The sequence below is a fragment of the Tachyglossus aculeatus genome, chromosome 6 (assembly GCF_015852505.1).
Source record: "Tachyglossus aculeatus isolate mTacAcu1 chromosome 6, mTacAcu1.pri, whole genome shotgun sequence".
Lineage (NCBI taxonomy): Eukaryota > Metazoa > Chordata > Mammalia > Monotremata > Tachyglossidae > Tachyglossus > Tachyglossus aculeatus.
In genome coordinates, this window is record NC_052071.1 from 16600138 (window position 1) to 16623871 (window position 23734).

Sequence of the window (23734 nt, forward strand, 5' to 3'; positions counted from 1 at the left end):
AATGGCAGGTGGGAGGATGAAGGCCTTGACGTTCCCGCCCGCGCCTCGTGATAAATGCCATTATTATTATTAAACAAAGGTGTCAAAGTCATCAGAACAAATGACATACTTCTCAAGCATTTAGTACAGCGCTCTGACACAGTAAGTGCTCAATAAATATGAGTGAATGAATGAATGTCAGTGGACAATGGTGTTTGGTGTGGCGGTGGGAGGGAGGGCAAGGGCTCTCCCTTCTGCTCATGAAGGTTGGTGAGATTTGTAGGCCTTGGATGACTAGAAAAGGGGCTCTGGTGGTGAGGGTGTCCGTTTAAACGTTGTGAGCGCCCGGACCTGAAAAGGCTCCTCACCTAGGCCTCAGCCCAAAATGGCAGGTGGGAGGATGAAGGCCTTGACGCTCCCGCCCACGCCTCGTGATAAATGCCATTATTATTATTAAACAAAACATGTAGACAGGTGTCAAAGTAAATGACACACTTCTCAAGCATTTAGCACAGTGCTCCACACACAGTAAGCGCTCAATAAATACGATTGGATGAATGAATATCAGTGGACAATGGTGTTTGGTGTGGCGGCGGGAGGGAGGGCAAGGGCTCTCCCTTCTGCTCATGAAGGTTGGTGAGATTTGTAGGCCTTGGATGACCAGGAAGGGGGCTCTGGTGGTGAGGGTGTCCGTTTAAACGTTGTGAGCGGCCGGGCCTGAGGAGGCTCCTCACCTAGGCCTCAACCCAAAATGGCGGGCGGGAGGATGAAGGCCTCGATGCTCCCGCCCGCGCCTCACGATAAATGCCGTTATTATTATTAAACAAAGGTGTCAAAGTCATCAGAATGACGTACTTCTCCAGCATTTAGCACATTGCTCTGCACACAGTAAGCGCTCAATAAATACGACTGAATGAATGTCAGTGGACAGTGGTGTTTGGTGTGGCGGTGGGAGGGAGGGCAAGGGCTCTCCCTTCTGCTCATGAAGGTTGATGAGATTTGGAGGTCTTGGTTGACTAGGAAAGGGACTCTGGTGGTGAGGGTGTCCATTTAAACGTTGTCAGCGGCCAGGCCTGAGGAGGCTCCTCACCTAGGCCTCAGCCCAAAATGGCGGGCGGGAGGACGAAGGCCTCGACGCTCCCGCCCGCGCCTCGCCTTCGGGTCACGCGGTGGGGCGGAAGTCTCGCGATATTTGGGGGGAGCGAGGGTTGGCAGGCGTCCGGGGGTTGTGTTGGGGGGGGGAGGTGTTGGAGGGGGCGGCCGTGACGTCAGGCCGTCTGGGGAAGAGCGGCGGGCACGGGGCCGGGGGGGCGCCGGTGGTCGGGGCCGCCGCCATGGACGCCGCCGGGCCGGACGAGCAGCCAAGGCCGTCCACCTCGCGGGGGGCGGGAGCGGCCGCCGCCGGGGCCCCGCAGGAGGAGGAAGAAGAGGAGGAAGGGGAGGAGGAGGAGGAGGAGGTAGGCGGTGGCCGACGGGGGAGACGCCCCTCCGGGACGGGAACAAGCCCCAGGGGCCGGGGTGGGGGGGGGGCGCGCGCATGCGCCGAAGGGCGGGGTTGGGGTGCGGCCCCCTCCCCTCGGGCTGGGCGCGTCCAACTGGGGCGGGCCGCGGGGGGGGGGGGGCGGCGCGCGGTTGGTTTCGTCTCCGTCGTCCCCCAGCCGCCTCCCCCGCCCTCGGGGGGGGGAATGGTCTCTCCCTCCTGCCAATGCACAGCGGGGGGCGGGGCCGGGGCGCGCGTGTGTGCGCGTGCGCGCGCGCGCGTCATTCATTCATTTAGCAGTATTTATTGAGCCCTTACTGAGCATTCATTCAGTCGTATTTATTGAGCACTTACTGTGTGCGGAGCATTCATTCATCGTATTTATTGAGCGCTCGCTGCGTGCGGAGCATTCATTCAGTCGTATTTATTGAGCACTTACTGTGTGCGGAGCATTCATTCATCGTATTGAGCGCTCGCTGTGTGCGGAGCATTCATTCATCGTATTTATTGAGCGCTCGCTGTGTGCGGAGCATTCATTCAGTCGTATTTATTGAGCGCTCGGTGTGTGCGGAGCATTCATTCAGTCGTATTTATTGAGCGCTTCCTGTGTGCAGAGCATTCATTCAGTCGTATTTATTGAGCACTTACTGTGTGCGGAGCATTCATTCATCGTATTTCTTCAGCGCTCGCTGTGTGCGGAGCATTCATTCATCGTATTTATTGAGCACTTACTGTGTGCGGAACATTCATTCATCGTATTGAGCGCTCGCTGTGTGCGGAGCATTCATTCATCGTATTTATTGAGCGCTCGCTGTGTGCGGAGCATTCATTCAGTCGTATTTATTGAGCACTTACTGTGTGCGGAGCATTCATTCATCGTATTTATTGAGCGCTCGCTGCGTGCGGAGCATTCATTCAGTCGTATTTATTGAGCACTTACTGTGTGCGGAGCATTCATTCATCGTATTGAGCGCTCGCTGTGTGCGGAGCATTCATTCATCGTATTTATTGAGCGCTCGCTGTGTGCGGAGCATTCATTCAGTCGTATTTATTGAGCGCTCGGTGTGTGCGGAGCATTCATTCAGTCGTATTTATTGAGCGCTTCCTGTGTGCAGAGCATTCATTCAGTCGTATTTATTGAGCACTTACTGTGTGCGGAGCATTCATTCATCGTATTTATTGAGCGCTCGCTGCGTGCGGAGCATTCATTCATCGTATTTATTGAGCACTTACTGTGTGCGGAGCATTCATTCATCGTATTGAGCGCTCGCTGTGTGCGGAGCATTCATTCATCGTATTTATTGAGCGCTCGCTGTGTGCGGAGCATTCATTCAGTCGTATTTATTGAGCGCTCGGTGTGTGCGGAGCATTCATTCATCGTATTTATTGAGCGCTCGCTGTGTGCGGAGCATTCATTCAGTCGTATTTATTGAGCACTTACTGTGTGCGGAGCATTCATTCATCGTATTTATTGAGCGCTCGCTGCGTGCGGAGCATTCATTCAGTCGTATTTATTGAGCACTTACTGTGTGCGGAGCATTCATTCATCGTATTGAGCGCTCGCTGTGTGCGGAGCATTCATTCATCGTATTTATTGAGCGCTCGCTGTGTGCGGAGCATTCATTCAGTCGTATTTATTGAGCGCTCGGTGTGTGCGGAGCATTCATTCAGTCGTATTTATTGAGCGCTTCCTGTGTGCAGAGCATTCAGTCGTATTTCTTGAGCGCTCACTGTGTGCGGAGCATTCGTTCAGTCGTATTTATTGAGCGCTTACTGTGTGCGGAGCATTCATTCAGTCGTATTGAGCGCTCACTGTGTGCAGAGCATTCATTCAGTCGTATTTATTGAGCGCTCGCTGTGTGCGGAGCATTCATTCAGTCGTATTTCTTGAGCGCTCGCTGTGTGCGGAGCATTCATTCAGTCGTATTTATTGAGCACTTACTGTGTGCGGAGCATTCATTCATCGTATTTATTGAGCGCTCGCTGTGTGCGGAGCATTCATTCATCGTATTTATTGAGCGCTCGCTGCGTGCGGAGCATTCATTCATCGTATTTATTGAGCACTTACTGTGTGCGGAGCATTCATTCATCGTATTGAGCGCTCGCTGTGTGCGGAGCATTCATTCAGTCGTATTTGTTGAGCGCTTACTGTGTGCGGAGCATTCATTCATCGTATTTATTGAGCGCTCACTGTGTGCGGAGCATTCATTCAGTCGTATTTATTGAGCACTTACTGTGTGCGGAGCATTCATTCATCGTATTTATTGAGCGCTCGCTGTGTGCGGAGCATTCATTCAGTCGTATTTATTGAGCACTTACTGTGTGCGGAGCATTCATTCATCGTATTTATTGAGCGCTCGCTGCGTGCGGAGCATTCATTCATCGTATTTATTGAGTGCTCGCTGTGTGCGGAGCATTCATTCAGTCGTATTTATTGAGCACTTACTGTGTGCGGAGCATTCATTCAGTCGTATTTATTGAGCGCTTCCTGTGTGCAGAGCATTCAGTCGTATTTACTGGGCGCTCACTGTGTGCGGAGCATTCATTCAGTCGTATTTATTGAGTGCTCGCTGTGTGCGGAGCATTCATTCAGTCGTATTTATTGAGCGCTCGCTGTGTGCAGAGCATTCATTCAGTCGGATTTATTGAGCGCTCGCTGTGTGCAGAGCATTCATTCATCGTATTTATTGAGCGCTCACTGTGTGCGGAGCATTCATTCAGTCGTATTTGTTGAGCGCTTACTGTGTGCGGAGCATTCATTCATCGTATTTATTGAGCGCTCACTATGTGCGGAGCATTCATTCAGTCGTATTTATTGAGCACTTACTGTGTGCGGAGCATTCATTCATCGTATTTATTGAGCGCTCGCTGTGTGCGGAGCATTCATTCATCGTATTTATTGAGCACTTACTGTGTGCGGAGCATTCATTCATCGTATTGAGCGCTCGCTGTGTGCGGAGCATTCATTCATCATATTTATTGAGCGCTCGCTGTGTGCGGAGCATTCATTCAGTCGTATTTATTGAGCACTTACTGTGTGCGGAGCATTCATTCAGTCGTATTTATTGAGCGCTTCCTGTGTGCAGAGCATTCAGTCGTATTTATTGGGCGCTCACTGTGTGCGGAGCATTCATTCAGTCGTATTTATTGAGCGCTCGCTGTGTGCGGAGCATTCATTCAGTCGTATTTATTGAGCGCTCACTGTGTGCGGAGCATTCATTCAGTTGTATTTATTGAGCGCTCGCTGTGTGCGGAGCATTCATTCAGTCGGATTTATTGAGCGCTCGCTGTGTGCGGAGCATTCATTCAGTCGTATTTATTGAGCGCTCACTGTGTGCGGAGCATTCATTCAGTTGTATTTATTGAGCGCTCGCTGTGTGCGGAGCATTCATTCAGTCGGATTTATTGAGCGCTCGCTGTGTGCGGAGCATTCATTCAGTCGTATTTATTGAGCGCTCGCTGTGTGCGGAGCATTCATTCAGTCGTATTTATTGAGCGCTCGCTGTGTGCGGAGCATTCATTCAGTCGTATTGAGTGCTCACTGTGTGCAAAGCATTCATTCAGTCGTATTTATTGAGCACTTACTGCGTGCGGAGCATTCATTCAGTCGTATTTATTGAGCACTCGCTGTGTGCGGAGCATTCATTCATCGTATTGAGCGCTCGCTGTGTGCGGAGCATTCATTCATCGTATTTATTGAGCGCTCGCTGTGTGCGGAGCATTCATTCAGTCGTATTTATTGAGCGCTCGGTGTGTGCGGAGCATTCATTCAGTCGTATTTATTGAGCGCTTCCTGTGTGCAGAGCATTCATTCAGTCGTATTTATTGAGCACTCGCTGTGTGCGGAGCATTCATTCATCGTATTTATTGAGCACTTACTGTGTGCGGAGCATTCATTCAGTCGTATTTATTGAGCGCTTCCTGTGTGCAGAGCATTCAGTCGGATTTATTGAGCGCTCGCTGTGTGCGGAGCATTCATTCAGTCGTATTTATTGAGTGCTCGCTGTGTGCGGAGCATTCATTCAGTCGTATTTATTGAGCGCTCGCTGTGTGCGGAGCATTCGTTCAGTCGTATTTATTGAGCACTTACTGTGTGCGGAGCATTCATTCATCGTATTTATTGAGCGCTCGCTGTGTGCGGAGCATTCATTCAGTCGTATTTATTGAGCACTTACTGTGTGCGGAGCATTCATTCATCGTATTTATTGAGCGCTCGCTGTGTGCGGAGCATTCATTCAGTCGTATTTATTGAGCACTTACTGTGTGCGGAGCATTCATTCATCGTATTTATTGAGCGCTCGCTGCGTGCGGAGCATTCATTCATCGTATTTATTGAGCGCTCGCTGTGTGCGGAGCATTCATTCATCGTATTTATTGAGCGCTCGCTGTGTGCGGAGCATTCATTCAGTCATATTTATTGAGCGCTCGCTGTGTGCGGAGCATTCATTCAGTCGTATTTATTGAGCGCTCGCTGTGTGCGGAGCATTCATTCAGTCGTATTTATTGAGCGCTCGCCGTGTGCAGAGCATTCATTCAGTCGTATTTATTGAGCGCTTCCTGTGTGCAGAGCATTCAGTCGTATTGGGCGCTCACTGTGTGCGGAGCATTCATTCAGTCGTATTTATTGAGCGCTCGCTGTGTGCGGAGCATTCATTCAGTCGTATTTATTGAGCGCTCGCTGTGTGCGGAGCATTCATTCAGTCGTATTTATTGAGCGCTCGCTGTGTGCGGAGCATTCATTCAGTCGTATTTATTGAGCGCTCGCTGTGTGCGGAGCATTCATTCAGTCGTATTTATTGAGCGCTTGCTGTGTGCAGAGCATTCATTCAGTCGTATTGAGTGCTCACTGTGTGCAGAGCATTCATTCAGTCGTATTTCTTGAGCGCTCACCGTGTGCAGAGCATTCATTCAGTCGTATTTATTGAGCGCTCGCTGTGTGCGGAGCATTCATTCAGTCGTATTTCTTGAGCGCTCGCTGTGTGCGGAGCGCTGTAGTAAGCGCTTGGGAAGGGCAAGTCGGCTATCAATCAATCAATCGTATTTATTGAGTGCTTACTGTGTGCAGAGCACTGTACTAAGCGCTTGGGAAGTACAAGCTGGCAACATATAGAGACAGTCCCTACCCAGCAGTGGGCTCCCAGTCTAGAAGGGTGAGACAGAGGACAAAACTAAACATACTAACAAAATAGAATAGATAGGTACAAGTAAAATAATAAATAAGTAAAAATAGAGTAATCAATATGTACAAACCTATATACATATATACATCATCATCATCAATCGTATTTATTGAGCGCTTACTATGTGCAGAGCACTGTACTAAGCGCTTGGGAAGTACAAATTGGCAACATATAAAGACAGTCCCTGCCCAACAGTGGGCTCCCAGTCTAGAAGGGGGAGACAGAGAACAAAGCCAAACATACTAACAAAATAAAATAGAATAGATAGGTACAAGTAAAATAAATAAATAGAGTAATAAATATGTCCAAACATATAGACATATATACAGGTGCTGTGGGGAAGGGAAGGAGGTAAGATGGGGGGGATGGAGAGGGGGACGAGGGGGAGAGGAAGGAAGGGACTCAGATAGATAGGGACGGTCCCTGCTCAACAAGGGGCTCACAGTCGGGAAGATAATAATGATAGCATTTATTAAGCACTTACTGTGTGCAGAGCACTGGACTAAGCGCTTGGGAAGTACAAGTCGGCAACATATAGAGACGGTCCCTACCCAGCAGTCGGCTCCCAGTCTAGAAGGGAGAGACAGAGAACAAAACTAAACATATTAACAAAATGAAATAGATAGGTACAAGTAAAATAAATAGAGTAATAAATATGTCCAAACATATAGACATATATACAGGTGCTGTGGGGAAGGGAAGGAGGTAAGATGCGGGGGATGTACAGCCCCTTTTAGACTGTGAGCCCACTGTTGGGTAGGGACTGTCTCTATGTGATGCCAATTTGTACTTCCCAAGCGCTTAGTCCAGTGCTCTGCACATAGTAAGCGCTCAATAAATACGATTGATTGATTGATTGATTGATGGAGAGGGGGACGAGGGGGAGAGGAAGGAAGGGGCTCAGATAGGGACGGTCCCTGCTCAACAATGGGCTCAGTGTGGAAGGGGGGGGACAGACAACAAAACAAAGCTGTCTGTGTGTGCCTGTGTGTGCGCATCTGTCTGTGTGTAAGTGTGTGTGTGCGGCTCTGTGCACGTCTGTGTGTGTGTGTGTGTGTGCGCGCAAGCGCCTGTGTGCGCGTCTGTCAATGCAGTACCTGTATATATGTATGAATGTTTGCACATATTTTTTACTCTATTTATTTATTTATTTTACTTGTACGTATCTATTCTGTTTATTTTATTTTGTTAGTATATTTTACTTGTGCACATGTATTCTATTTATTTTATTTTGTTAGAATGTTTGGTTCTGTTCTCTGCCTCCCCCTTCTAGACTGTGAGCCCACTGTTGGGTAGGGACTGTCTCTATATGTTGCCAACTTGTACTTCCCAAGCGCTTAGTCCAGTGCTCTGCACACAGTCAGCGCTCAATAAATACGATTGATTGATTGATTGTGCGTGTGCGTCTGTGTCTGTGTGTGTGTGCGCGAGCGTCTATGCAGTACCTGTATAGATGTATATACGTTTGCACGTATTTATTACTCTATTTTACTTGTACGTATCTATTCTATTTATTTTATGTTGTTAGAATGTTTGGTTCTGTTCTCTGTCTCCCCCTTCTAGACTGTGAGCCCACTGTTGGGTCGGGACCGTCTCTATATGTTGCCAACTTGGACTTCCCAAGCGCTTAGTCCAGTGCTCTGCACACAGTCAGCGCTCAATAAATACGATTGATTGATTGTGCGTGCGTCTGTGTCTGCGAGTCTGTGCGTGTGTGTGTGTGTGCGCGCGAGCGTCTGTCTGTGTGCGCGTCTGTGTGTGCAGTACCTGTATATATGTACCTATGTTTGTACATATTTATTACTCTATTTATTTATTTATTTTACTTGTACATATCTATTTATTTTATTTTGTTAGTATGTTTGGTTCTGTTCTCTGCCTCCCCCTTCTAGACTGTGAGCCCACTGTTGGGTAGGGACTGTCTCTATATGTTGCCAACTTGTACTTCCCAAGTGCTTAGTCCAGTGCTCTGCACACAGTAAGCGCTCAATAAATACGACTGATTGATTGTGCGTGCGTCTGTCTGTGCGTGTGTGTGTGTGTTTGCGAGCGTCTGTCTGTGTGCGCGTCTGTGTGTGCAGCACCTGTATATATGTATATACGTTTGCACATATTTATTACTCTATTTATTTATTTAACTTGTACATATCTTTTCTATTTATTTTATTTTGTTAGTTTTATTTTTTATTTTATTTTATTTTATTTTATATTTTATTTTTATTTTTATTTTTATATTTTTTATTCTTGTTTTATTTTGTTAGTACTTTTGTTCTCTGTCTCCCCCTTCTAGACTGTGAGCCCGCTGTTGGGTAGGGACTGTCTCTGTATGTTGCCAACTTGGACTTCGCAAGCGCTTAGTCCAGTGCTCTGCACACAGTAAGCGCTCAATAAAGACGACATTGATTGATTGATTGTGCGTGTGCGTGCGTCTGTCTGTGTCTGCGCGTCTGTGTGTGTGTGTGTGTGTGTGAGCGCCTGTCTGTGTGCGCGTCTGTGTGTGTGTGTGTGTGCGCGCGCGTCTGTCTATGCAGTACCTGTATATATGTATATACGTTTGCACATATTTATTACTCTATTTATTCATTTTACTTGTACATATCTCTTCTATTTATTTTATTTTGTTAGTATGTTTGGTTCTGTTCTCTGCCTCCCCCTTCTAGACTGTGAGCCCACTGTTGGGTAGGGACCGTCTCTATATGTTGCCAACTTGGACTTCCCAAGCGCTTAGTCCAGTGCTCTGCACAGTCAGCGGTCAATAAATACGATTGATTGATTGATTGATTGTGCGTGCGTCTGTCTGTGTCTGCGCGTCTGTCTGTGCAGTACCTGTATATATGTATATACGTTTGCACATATTTATTACTCTATTTTACTTGTACATATCTATTCTATTTATTTTATTTTTGTTAGTATGTTTGGTTTTGTTCCCTGTCTCCCCCTTTTAGACTGTGAGCCCACTGTTGGGTAGGGACCGTCTCTATATGTTGCCAACTTGGACTTCCCAAGCGCTTAGTCCAGTGCTCTGCACGCAGTCAGCGCTCAATAAATACGATTGATTGATTGATTGATTGTGCGTGCGTCTGTCTGTGCGTGTGTGTGTGCGCGCGAGCGTCCGTCTGTGTGCGCGTCTGTGTGCAGCACCTGTATATATGTATATACGTTTGCACATATTTATTACTCTATTGATTTATTTTACTTGTCCATATCTATTCTATTTATTTTATTTTGTTAGTATGTTTGGTTTTGTTCTCTGCCTCCCCCTTCTAGACTGTGAGCCCACTGTTGGGTAGGGACCGTCCCTAGATGTTGCCAACTTGTACTTCCCAAGCGCTTAGTCCAGTGCTCTGCACACAGTCAGCGCTCAATAAATACGATTGATTGATTGATTGATTGTGCGTGCGTCTGTCTGTGTCTGCGCGTCTGTCTGTGCAGTACCTGTATATATGTATATACGTTTGCACATATTTATTACTCTATTTTACTTGTACATATCTATTCTATTTATTTTATTTTTGTTAGTATGTTTGGTTTTGTTCCCTGTCTCCCCCTTTTAGACTGTGAGCCCACTGTTGGGTAGGGACCGTCTCTATATGTTGCCAACTTGGACTTCCCAAGCGCTTAGTCCAGTGCTCTGCACGCAGTCAGCGCTCAATAAATACGATTGATTGATTGATTGATTGTGCGTGCGTCTGTCTGTGCGTGTGTGTGTGTGTGCGCGAGCGTCTGTCTGTGTGCGCGTCTGGGTGCAGCACCTGTATATATGTATATACGTTTGCACATATTTATTACTCTTTATTTATTTATTTTACTTGTACATATCTATTCTATTTATTTTATTTTTGTTAGTATGTTTGGTTTTGTTCCCTGTCTCCCCCTTCTAGACTGTGAGCCCACTGTTGGGTAGGGACTGTCTCTAGATGTTGCCAACTTGTACTTCCCAAGCGCTTAGTCCAGTGCTCTGCACACAGTAAGCGCTCAATAAATACGACTGAATGATTGTGCGTGTGTGTCTGCGCGTCTGTGCGTGAGTGTGTGTGTGTGTGCGTGCGCGCGTCCGCGTGCGTGCGCGTGCACGTCTGCGTGTGGGGTGCGAGCGTCTGTGCGCGCCCGCCTGTCTAGGCGTCTGCGTGCGCGTGCACGTCTGTGCGCGCGCCTGTTTGAGTGGGTGCGGTCGCGCGCGCGTCTGTATGCGTGCGCGCGTGCGCTCGCGCTCGCGTGTCTGTGCGTGTGTGTGTGTGTGTGCGCTTGCGCGCGCGCCTCTCTGTGCGTCTGTGTGTGTGCGTGTCTGCCTGTGTCATTCATTCATTCATTCAATCGTATTCATTGAGCGCTTAGTGTGTGCAGAGCACTGTGCTAAGCGCTTGGGAAGGACAATTGGACAGCAGATAGAGACGGTCCCTACCCAGCAACGGGCTCCCAGTCTAGAAGGGGGGAGACAGACAACAAGACAAAACTGTGTGTGTGTGTGTCTGTGTGTGTGTGTGTGTCTGTGTGTGTCGGTGGGTTCATTCAGTCGTCTTTATTGAGCGCTTACTGTGTGCAGAGCACTGTGCTAAGAGCTTGGGTGCGGGGCGTTGGACAGAGCCCCCGGGAGGGGGAGTGTGTGCGTGTGTTTGTGTGTGCGTGTGTTTGTGTGTGTGTGTGTGTCGGGGGTTAATAAAGATGGCATTTGTTAAGCGCTTACTATGGGCCAGGCACTGTTCTAAGCACTGGGGGGTGATACGAGATCATCAGGTTGTCCCATGTGGGCCTCACAGCCTTCCTTCATTCATTCAGTCGTATTTATTGAGCACTCACTGTGTGCAGAACACTGTGCCAAGCGCTTGGGCGTGGGGCATTGGACAAAACCCCCGGGGTGTGTGTGTTTGTGTGTATGTATGGGGGTTAAGGATGGCTTTTGTTAAGCGCTTACCAAGTGCCAAGCAAGCGGGGAGACGGCGTGGCTCAGTGGAAACAGCCCGGGCTTTGGAGTCAGGGGTCATGGGTTCAAATTCCGACTCCACCACTTGTCAGCTGTGTGACTTTGGGCATGTCACTTCACTTCTCTGTGCCTCAGTTCCCTCAACTGTTAAATGGGGATGAAGACTGTGAGCCCCCCGTGGGACAACCTGATCACCTTGTTAACCTCCCCAGTGCTTTGCACATAGTAAGCGCTTAATAAATGCTAACATTATTATTATTATTATTATTATTATTATTATTAGCATTGTTCTAATCACTGGGGGAGATACAGGGTCATCAGGTTGTCCCACGTGGGGCTCACAGGCTTCATTCATTCATTCAGTCGTATTTATTGAGCACTCACTGTGTGCAGAACACTGTGCCAAGCGCTTGGGCGTGGGGCATTGGACAAAACCCCCGGGGTGTGTGTGTGTTTGTGTGTATGTGTCGGGGGTTAATGATGGCTTTTGTGAAGCGCTTACAAAGTGCCAAGCACTGTTCTAGTCACTGGGGCAGATACAGGGTCATCAGGTTGTCCCATGTGGGGCTCACAGTCTTAATTCAATCGTATTTACTTGCGTGCAGAACACTGTGCTAAGCGCTTGGGAAGTACAAATCGGCAACAGATAGAGACGGTCCCTTCCCGACAACGGGCTCCCACTAATCCCCGTTTTACAGAGGAGGGAACTGAGGCCCAGAGAGGTGAAGCGACTTGCCCAAGGTCACCCAGCTGACAAGTGGCGGAGTCGGGATTAGAACCCACGACCTCCGACTCCCAAGCCCGGGCTCCTGCCACTGAGCCACGGGTTCATTCAGTCGTCTTTATTGAGCACTTGCTGTGTGCAGAACACTGTGCTAAGCGCTTGGGTGTGTGTGTGTGTTTGGGGGTGGTGTGTTGGGCAAAACCCCGGGCGTGTCCTATCTACATGTTTTGTTTTGTTGTCTGTCTCCCCCTCCTAGACTGTGAGCCCGTTGTTGGGTAGGGACCGTCTCTGTATGTTGCCGACTTGCACTTCCCAAGCGCTTAGTACAGTGCTCTGCACACAGTAAGCGCTCAGTAAATACGATTGAATGAATGGCTGAATAGAGAAGCACTGTGGCTCAATGGAAAGAGCCCGGGCTTGGGAGCCAGAGTTCATAGGTTCGAATCCCAGCTCTGCCACTCGTCGGCTGTGTGACTTTGGGCAAGTCACTTCACTTCTCTGGGCCTCAGTTCCCTCATCTGTAAAAATGGGGCTGAAGGCTGTGCGACAACCTGATCACCTTGTATCCCTCCCAGCGCTTAGAACAGTGCTTTGCACATAGTAAGCGCTTAACAAATGCCATTATTATTATTATGCCCTCCCTCTGCCCATCTGCCAAGCTAGCTCTCTTCCTCCCTTCAAGGCCCTGCTGAGAGCTCACCTCCTCCAGGAGGCCTTCCCAGACTGAGCCCCTTCCTTCCTCTCCCCCTCGTCCCCTCTCCATCCCCCCCATCTTACCTCCTTCCCTTCCCCACAGCACCTGTATATATGTACATATGTTTGTACATATTTTTACTCTATTTATTTATTTATTTTATTTGTACATATCTATTCTATTTATTTTATTTTGTTAGTATGTTTGGTTTTGTTCTCTGTCTCCCCCTTTTAGACTGTGAGCCCACTGTTGGGTAGGGACTGTCTTTATATGTTGCCAATTTGTACTTCCCAAGCGCTTAGTACAGTGCTCTGCACATAGTAAGCGCTCAATAAATACGAGTGATGATGATTATTATTATTAGTAGTAGTAGTACAATGAGAATGATGAGAGGACCAGACCCCAGATGCTGCGCCCCCAACTCTCCAGTAAACCAAAATTGCTTCTTTCAGTCATCCCCAACATTTCCCGCTTGCCCCCCCAATCAGTTTCCCTCGCCTTAGATTTTTTCTTTCTCTCTCCAGAGACATTTTCCCTCCATCAATCAATCAATCAATCATATTTATTGAGCGATTACTGTGTGCAGAGCACTGTACAGCGCGCAGGAGGGGGAGACAGACAACAAAACTAAACATGCAGACTGTGAGCCCAATGTTGGGTAGGGACTGTCTCTATATGTTGCCAATTTGTACTTCCCAAGCGCTTAGTACAGTGCTCTGCACATAGTAAGCACTCAATAAATATGATTGATTGATTGATTGTACCAAGCGCTTGAATGAATGAATGACTCGTAGAACAAAACCCTGGTTCTTCGTGCTGCCGGCCCTCTCCTGGGTCCAAAGCAAATGAACTAATAACAGTTTTTATTTTAGTGAAATATAAACATCAGGGTACTTTAACAGGCAGGCGGTGGTAGTGGGTTTTGATGCTTATTTATAATGTTTTTGTATGGATCTTCAAATATCTTCCTTTTAATGATGTGAATAGTGGTATTTGTTCCTACATGGTAAGGCCTGGGAGAGGTGCAGTCCAATAATAATAATTATAATGATGGCATTTATTAAGCGCTTACTATGTGCAAAGCACTGTTCTAAGCGCTGGGGAGGTTATCAGGTGATCAGGTTGTCCCACGGGAGGCTCACAGTCTTCATCCCCATTTTACAGATGAGGTAACTGAGGCACAGAGAAGTTAAATGAGTTGCCCAAAGTCACACAGCTGACAATTGGCAGAGCTGAGATTTGAACCCATGACCTCTGACTCCGAAGCCCATGCTCTTTCCATTGAGCCACACTGCTTCTCTGCAATGAAACCAGACATGATTTTGAGCTTTGGGTAATTTATTTGATAATAATAATAATGATGGTGGCATTTGTTAAGCACTTACTATGTGCGAAGCACTGTTCTAAGTGCTGGGGTGGATACAAGGTGATCAGGTTGTCCTACGTGGGGCTCACAGTCTTAATCCCCATATTATTTTCATTCAATCGTATTTATTGAGTGCTTACTATGTGCAGAGCACTGTTCTAAGCGCTGGGGAGGTTATCAGGTGATCAGGTTGTCCCACGGGGGGCTCACAGTCTTCATCCCCATTTTACAGATGAGGTAATTGAGGCACAGAGAAGTTAAATGAGTTGCCCAAAGTCACACAGTTGACAATTGGCAGAGCTGAGATTTGAACCCATGACCTCTGACTCCAGAGCCCGTGCTCTTTCCATTGAGCCACGCTGCTTCTCTGCAATGAAACCAGACATGATTTTGAGCCTTGGGTAATTTATTTGATAATAATAATAATGACGGTGGCATTTGTTAAGCACTTACTGTGTGCGAAGCACTGTTCTAAGTGCTGGGGTGGATGCAACGTGATCAGGTTGTTCTACGTGGGGCTCACAGTCTTAATCCCCATATTATTCATTCAATCGTCTTTATTGAGCGCTTACTGTGCGCACAGCACTGTACTAAGCGCTTGGGAAGTACAAGTTGGCAATGTATAGAGACGGTGTGCAGAGCACTGTACTAAGCGCTTGGGAAGTACAAGTTGGCAACGTCTAGAGACGGTGTGCAGAGCACTGTACTAAGCGCTTGGGAAGTACAAGTTGGCAACGTATAGAGACGGTCCCTACCCACCAACGGGCTCACAGTTTAGTCCATATTACAGAGGAGGTCACTGAGGCCCAGAGGAGTGAAGTGACTTGCCCAAAGTCAAACAGCTGACAAGTGGCGGAGCCGGGATTAGAACCCATGACCTCTGACTCCCAAGCCCGGGCTCTTTAAGACTGTGAGCCCCCCGTGGAACAACCTGATCACCTTGTAACCTCCCCGGCGCTTAGAACAGTGCTTTGCACATAGTAAGCGCTTAACAAATGCCATTATTATTATTATTATTATTATTTCCACCGAGCCACGCTGCTTCTCTAAATACTAATACTGCTTCAAAGCAGCCGGTTTCAGGCTGGGCATTTTTAACCTTAAACAACCCGCTTCGTTGATACGAATAATAAAATTAAATTTAATATGCGGCATTAGCTTAGATCAAATCTCATACTCCCCTTTGTAATTGAAGTAGCTTTATCCCCCTTCAACCGATGAAAGGTGAGGGGCTTTGGTAAGTAGTTAACCTACCCGCTTTCATTTGAGTCAAGAAGCTCACAGGTCTGCTAGTATTTATGTCAAATGCTACAAGCAGAGAGGGCTGGATAAAAACGGCATCGGACTTTTCTTAATATACTACATTGTACACGAGAAACAGCACCGGCGAGGGAAAAGGAATTGGGCTTGGGAATCAGAGGACCTGGATTTCTAGTCCCGCCTCTGTCAATTCAGTCATATTTGAGCGCTTACTGTTCGCAAAGCACTGTACTAAGCAGCGTGGCTCAGTAGAGAAGAGTAGAGAAGCAGCGTGGCTCAGCGGAAAGAGCCGGGGCTTTGGAGTCAGAGGTCATGGGTTCAAATCCCGGCCCCACCAACTGTCATCTGTGTGACTTTGGGAAAGTCACTTGACTTCTCTGTGCCTCTGTTCCCTCATCTGGAAAATGGGGGATTAAGACTGTGAGCCCCACGTGGGACAACCCGTTCCCTTTGTAACCTCCCCAGCGCTTGGAACAGTGCTTGGCACATAGTAAGCGCTTAATAGATGCTATTATTATTATTATTATTATTATAACTGTGGTATTTGTTAAACGTTTGTTAAACATTTGAGAAGCAGCGTGGCTCACTGGAAAGTGTCCGGGCTTTGGAGTCGGAGGTCGTGGGTGCAAATCCCGGCTCTGCCAGTTGTCAGCTGTGTGGCTTTGGGCAAGTCACTTCACTTCTCTGGGCCTCAGTTACCTCATCTGTAAAATGGGGATGAAGACTGTGAGCCCCCCCGTGGGACAACCTGATCACCTTGTACCCTCCCCAGCGCTTAGAACAGTGCTTTGCACATAGTAAGCGCTTAATAAATGCCATTATTATTATTATTATTATTTACCACGTGCCAAGCCCCGTTCTAAGCACTGGGGTAGTTAGAAGGTAATTAGGTTGGATACAATCCCGCAACCCACATGGGGCTCACAGTCCTGATCCCCATTTCACAGATGAGGTAAGTGAGGCCCAGAGAAGTGAAGTGACTTGTCCAGGGGCACACAGCGGACGTGTGGCAGAGCCAGGATTAGAGCCCATCTTGTCCGACTCCCAAGCCCGTGCTTTTCACACTAGGCCACTCCGCTTCTTCATTTATTCATTCAGTTGTATTTATTGAGCACTTACTGTGTGCAGAGCACTGTACTAAGCGCTTGAGAAGTACAAGTTGGCAACATATAGAGACGGTCTCTCCCCAACGGCAGGCTCACAGTCTAGAAGAGTGAAGTGTTAGATGCTGGAAAGCGACTAGCTGATATTGCTTTTAACAAAACCACCTACCATTAAATATTGTATCTACCTCTCTGAATTTCTGCTATTGCCCCCCCCTTAATGCTTTTTCCTTTCTCCCTCAAATTTCTCCTCCCTTCTCCCCACTCTTCCCTCCCCACCAACTCTTCTTCTCCTCAGTTTCCCCAGTCTCTGTCCTTACTCCCCTCTCACTCCATATGCATTCAGCCTGTTTATATGCACATGGGTTATTTGTGGAAGGTTATTTCTGTTTTTTGATGTTTTTTAAAGACCTCTTTCATATTGTCTAAAACTTGAATTTTAAGTCCACTCTAAGTGGAATGACTTCATTGGGAAAGGCTTGCCATTTTTAACAGTGATGTTGAAATTAGTTGATGATTTCCATTAGTTCTTTAACTGGTAACCATCCTCATTTTGGGTCATGTGCTAATTTCTCTCCTTGGAAATTCCAGAAAAATGATCCTCCATTTCAACTCAAACTTCCCCCAAAAGCCTGTAGACCCGAGAAGGAAATTGACCCGGAATATGAGGAAAAGATGGTATGTAATTTGCCGGTTCGGGTAACACGTGGTTAACTTTTGTTGATTTGTTTTATATGTGATTTAACTCAACTGAGACAATGGGAGGAAATAAAAAGATTACAGGCAGGATGTGATGTGGAGGGAAGCGAAATAGAATTAAGGCAGCAATATTAAAAAAAAATCACATAACTGCATATCTACATACTACATAACTACATTATCCTCTGTTTCTGTGGAGAGCAAATACATTATACTAGTACATTATACTACATTATACTATAACTAGCAAATACTAGTGGCTTCATAAATATCTCCCGAGTGGACAGCTAATTGCAGTTAACATGTTCCCAAAACATGCAGTTTTTTTTCCATTATATTCTCAGTAACATAGAATAAGCTCTCTAGTATTCTTATAACATTGTCTGCTTTATTTTTCAGTCCCTGGAATCACCTTTATTTTTTTCCTTCACGTTTTAACTGAAATCTCATCCCTTGGGATTCTACAAAGTCAGTGAGTCCAAGAGCCACCCATCTATAATAATAATAATAATAATATAATAGCATTTGTTAAGCGCTTACTATGTGCGAAGCACTGTTCTAAGCACTGAGGGGGATACAAGGTGATCAGGTTGTCCCATGTGGGGCTTACATTCTTAATCCTCATTTTACAGATGAGGGAACTGAGGCTCAGAGAAGTTAAGTGACTTGCCCAAGGTCACACAGCAGATGTGTCAGAGCCGGGATTTGAACCCATGACCACAAGTTTAAGCACTTTTAAGATTTGTCTTCTTCCCCACATGCCATGTTGCATGCGCTCAATCTGTTTATCTGAGCTCGTGCTTTGCAGAGCACTGTATTCAGCGATTGAGAGCATTCCAACAGAGGAAGAAGACATGACCCCTGCCTCCAGGGAGCTTACATTCTAGTTGAAAAGAAAGACACTTAAGAATTCACAGACAGGAGGGAGATGTGTTCAAATAGCATAGCATGTAAAATGATGTGTGAAAGTGCTAAGGTGGTGCAGAAGTGCAGGAATGAGAGAGTAAGGAGGCTATGGACTAGGGAGAAGAAAAATTAATCAGAGAAAGTTTCTCTGGAGAGGTGGGATTTCAGAATAGTTTAGAAGATGGGGTAGAGCTGTGGACCGGTGGATTTGAAAGGAGAGCGAGTTCCAGGCTCGAGAGAACGCCTAAGCGAGGGTTTAGCGCTGGGAAAGGTGAACGTGAGACACAGTGAGTAAGTTCGCCGGAGAGGAAAAGAGGAGCATGAGCTGGGATGAAGTGGAAGAAGAGTAGATAAGTAGCCGGGAGAGTAGTTTAAAGCCAATAATCAGGAGTTTCTGTTTGATGCGAAGGTAAATGGGTAACTATTGGAGATCGACGAGTGGAGAGACTGATGCCGAACAAACATTCTAGAAAGATGATCCGAACAATGGTGTTTGAGCACTTATTGTGTGCTGAGCACTGTACTAAATGTTTGGGAAAATGCAATAGAACAGAGTTGGTAGGGCACCGTGCCGAAAGGGCCAGCTTCATGCTTTCACTTGTCTGCTGTGTGACCTTGGGCAAGTCCCTTCACTTCTCTGGGCCTCTGTTACCTCATCTGTGAAGTGGGGATTAAGACTGTGAGCCCTATGTGGGATGAGGACTGTTTCCAATCTAATAATAATAATAATAATAATGGCATTTGTTAAGCACTTACTATGTGCAAAGCACTGTTCTAAGCGCTGGGGGAGATACAAGGTGATCAGGTTGTCCCACTGCGGCTCACAGTCTTAATCCCCATTTGACAGATAATAATAATAATAATAATAATGATGGCATTTGTTAAGCACTTACTATGTGCAAAGCACTGTTCTAAGCGCTGGGGGGGATACAAGGTGATCAGGTTGTCCCACATGGGGCTCACAGTCGTAATCCCCATTTTACAGATGAGGTAACTGAGGCTCAGAGAAGCTAAGTGACTTGCCCAAGGTCACACAGCAGCCGTGGCGGAGCCGGGATTCGAACCCATGACCTCTGACTCCAAAGCCCGTGCTCTTTCCACTGAGCCACGCTGCTTCTGTGATGAGGTGACTGAGGCACAGAGAAGTTAAGTGACGTGCCCTAAGTGATTAACCTGATTAACTTGTATCTACCCCAGCGCTTAGAACAGTTTGGCACATAGTAAGTGCTTAACAAGTACCATTATTATTATTGTTATTATTATCATCATCACTTCTCTTCTTGGCTCTCAGGCTTTTCCCTTCTGTATTGGTCTCCACCTCCTTGCCCAAGTCCCCCCTTGTAATTGGCTGGTTTCCACCTGGATGCCCCTAGTCAGATGACTGATATCCCATATAAAACAACTTTCTCTGACATTGATTGGTAATATTTATTGAGCATTTACTCTGTGCACTGTAAAGAGCACTTGGGAGTGGACAATAGAGTTATCAGACATAACCCCCACTTTCCAGGAGCTTACGTTCCCGCAGAGGAAGCAGACATTAGAATGAGGAGGCGGTAGAGCGAGTATTTTCTCTGTTCTGGAGACATCTGGACCTGTCACACTTAACAAAATAATAATAATAATTGTGGTATTTGTTAAGCGTTCACTATGTGCCAAGCACTGTACTAAGTTTTGGGGCGGATACAAGCAAATTGGGTTGGACACAGTCCCTGTCCAATGTAGGCTTCACAGTCTCAATCCCCATTTTCCAGATGAGGGAACCGAGGCCCGGATAAGTGAAGTGACTTGCCTAAGGTCACACAGCCGACAAGTGGCGGAGCCGGGGATTAGAGCCCATGACCTTCTGATTCCCAGGTCCGTGCTCTGTCCACTAGGTCATGCTGCTTCTGTGTGAAGCTAGTCTCCCCGAACATTTGGCCCCCCAAACCGGGCAGATAGTAGAGTGTTCACAGTTCAGTCCCATAGTCACTAGGCCACCGAACTTCCCAGTAGGGCCGCTAAAGTAGCCGGGTCTGTCGGAAGCCCCATGGGTGCTCTCGGGTCTCTGGTGTCCGAGACTGAGCTCCTTATCTTCCCTCCCAAACCCTGTGCCCTCCCTGACTTTCCCATCTCTGTTGACGGCACTACCATCCTTCCCGTCTCACAAGCCCGCAACCTTGGTGTCATCCTCGACTCCGCTCTCTCGTTCACCCCACACATCCAGTCCGTCACCAAAACCTGCCGGTCTCACCTCCGCAACATTGCCAAGATCCGCCCTTTCCTCTCCATCCAAACCGCTACCTTTGCTGGTTCAATCTCTCATCCTATCCCGACTGGATCACTGCCTCAGTCTCCTCTCTGATCTCCCATCCTCCTGTCTCTTCCCCGCTTCAGTCTATACTCCGCTGCCCGGATTATCTTTGTACAGAAATGCTCTGGGCGTGTCACTCCCCTCCTCAAAAATCTCCAGTAGTTGCCTGTCAACCTTCGAATCAAGTAAAAATCCTCACTTTCAGCTTCAAGTTTCTCCACGATCTCGCCCCCTCCTACCTCACCTCCCTTCTCTCCTTCTCCAGCCCAGCCCATACACTCCGCTACTCTGCTGCCGCTAACCTCCTCACTGCCTTTTAGACTTTTAGACTGTGAGCCCACTGTTGGGAAGGGACTGTCTCTATGTGTTGCCAATTTGTACTTCCCAAGCGCTTAGTACAGTGCTCTGCACATAGTAAGCGCTCAATAAATATGATTGATTGATTGATTGCCTCATTCTCGCCTGTCCTGCCAAAGACCCCGGGCCTGGAATGCCCTCCCTCCGCACATCCGCCAAGCTGGCTCTCTTCCTCCCTTCAAAGCCCTACTGAGAGCTCACCTCCTCCAGGAGGCCTTCCCAGACTGAGCCCCCTTTTTCCTCTCCTCCTCATCCTCCCCTCCCCACCCTCCCTCTGCCCTACTCCCTTCCCCTCCCCACAGCACTTGTATATATTTGTACATATTTATTACTCTATTTTATTAATGATGTGCATATAGCTGTAATTCTATTTATTCTGACGGCACTGACACCCCTCTACTTGTTTTGTTTTGTTGTCTGTCTCCCCCTTCTAGACTGTGAGCCCGTTGTTGGGTAGGGGCCATCTCTGTTGCCGATTTGTCCTTCCCAAGCGCTTAGTCCAGTGCTCTGCACACAGTAAGCGCTCAATAAATACGATTGAGTGAATGAATGAATGAATGGTGCCTTACTCCGTGCTCTTTTGAGGCAAGTGTAGCTCAGACTGACTCCTGTTTGAAGAGCAGGATGGTGGGAAAGTTAGTATGTTCCCCGAACATGCCATTTTCTTCCATTATTCTCAGTAACATAGACCCAGCTCTCTAGTATCCTCTTCTCTCCCCCCAACCTATCTCCTCTCCCCCACACCCTTTCCTCTCTGCCCACCCTCTTCTCTCCTTCCATTCTACGCTCTCTCCCCCCTCTTCTCTCCTCCCCTCTCTCTTCTCTTCCCCACTCTCTCTTCTCTCCCCTCGCTCTCTCTTCTCTCCTCAGATCAGAGAAGCAGCGTGGCTCAGTGGGAAAGAGCACGGGCTTTGGAGTCAGAGGTCATGGGTTCAAATCCCGACTCCGCCAATTAGCTGTGTGACTTTGGGCAAGTCACTTAACTTCTCTGGGTCTCAGTTACCTCATCTGGAAACTGGGGATGAAGACTGTGAGCCCCCCCACAGTGGGACAACCTGATCATCTTGTAACCTTTCCAGCGCTTAGAACAGTGCTTTGCACATAGTAAGCGCTTAATAAATGCCATTATTATTATTATTATCTCTTTTCCTCCCCTCTTCTCTCCCCCATTATCTCCTCTCTCCACCCACTGTCTCTTCTCTCCCCACCTCTCCCTTCTCTCTCACACTCCCCCGTCTCTCCCTCATTCTCTCCTCCTCCCTCTTCTCTCCCCCATTCTCTCCTCTCTCCTCCCACTCTGTCTTCTCTTCTCCCACTCTCTTTTCTCTCCCCAACCCTCCCTTCTCTCCCCTACTCTTTCCTCCTCCCCTCTTCTCTCCCCTATTTTCCCTCCTCTCCTCCCACTCTCTCTTCTCTCCCCCACTCTCTCATCTCTCCCTCAGTCTCTCCTCCACCCCTCTTCTCTCCCCCACTTTCTCTTCTCTCCTCCACTTTCTCTTCTCTCCCCCACTTTCTCTTCTCTCCCCCACTCTCTCTTCTCTCCACCTTCTCTCTCATACTCTTTTCTCCCCCCACTCCCTGCTCTCTCCCCCATCTTCTCTCCCCCCCCGTCTTTCCCTCCACTCTCTCTTCTCTCCCCCCACTCTCTCTGCTCTCTCCTCCTAACTACACTCCTGTTTCAGCTGTCTCTGAAGCTGTCTACATGTTTTGTTTTCTGTCTCCCCCTTCTAGACTGTGAGCCCATTGTTGGGTAGGTACCATCTCTATATGTTGCCAACTTGTACTTCCCAAGCGCTTAGTACAGTGCTCTGCACACAGTAAGTGCTCAATAAATGCGATCAAATGAAAGAATGAGCTGGAGAATCAAGTCCAATATATATTTTTTTTGATGAATGAATGAACATTGGACAGGGACTGTGTCCAATAATAATAATAATAATAATGGCATTTATTAAGCGCTTACTATGTGCAAAGCACTGTTCTAAGCACTGGAACCTGATTAACTTGTAATAATAATAATAGTGATGGCATTTATTAAGCGCTTACTATGTGCAAAGCACTGTTCTAAGCGCTGCAGGGGATACAAGGTGATCAGGTTGTCCCACGTGGGGCTCACAGTCTTAATCCCATTTTACAGATGAGGTAACTGAGGCACAGAGAAGTTAAGTGGCCTGCCCAAGGTCCCACAGCTGACAAGTGGCGGAGCCGAGATTTGAACCCATGACCTCTGACTCCAAAGCCCGCTCTCTTTCCACTGAGCCACGCTGATAGTGTTCAAATGGACGGAATTTTCCTCGGAAGACTGAAGGCTCTTCAGCCCGAATATAGTTTTTATTTCCTTATTGTGTTAATCTGGTAGCTCTTTCGGAAATGCAGCTCATCTTTTGCAGTTTTAACGACTGTAGGGATAGCAGGAGAGGGAGAATAAAATATAGCAAAAATGGTTTTTGAAGTGATATCACACAATTAGACCTCTTCAGGATACATGACCTCAGTCTTTGTGTTTGATTCAGAAAAGTAGATTTGGAGCAAAATAAACTTTAGAATTTATATTCTTTGTTATCTAATTTAATATATCCTGACGTTTTTTAAAGAATGTTTCCTAGCAAAATATAAATGTTATGTTGCCCTCAAATGGCAAGAAAGTGAATCACTTGTTCATTTTTATGTAATGCTGTGACTTCAAGGATTATCACATATTTTTAACTGAAGTTTAGACCATTTTGGGGAAGGGGCATATTGCATATTAGCATATAGAATTTCAATTAAGAA

General features: G+C 47.2%; 1 protein-coding gene across 1 annotated transcript in view; it reads left to right on the top strand.

The window, feature by feature from the left end:
• Positions 1 to 1266: 1266 nt before the first annotated feature.
• The window catches only part of SMARCA1 (SWI/SNF related, matrix associated, actin dependent regulator of chromatin, subfamily a, member 1), a 109465-nt gene continuing 86997 nt past the window's right edge, over positions 1267 to 23734 (top strand). Inside the window, exons 1-2 of the mRNA XM_038747895.1 lie at positions 1267 to 1436; positions 17299 to 17385. Of these exons, the coding sequence (XP_038603823.1) occupies positions 1314 to 1436; positions 17299 to 17385 (210 nt within the window). The 5' untranslated portion in view covers positions 1267 to 1313. The remainder of the gene's footprint in view (positions 1437 to 17298; positions 17386 to 23734) is intronic.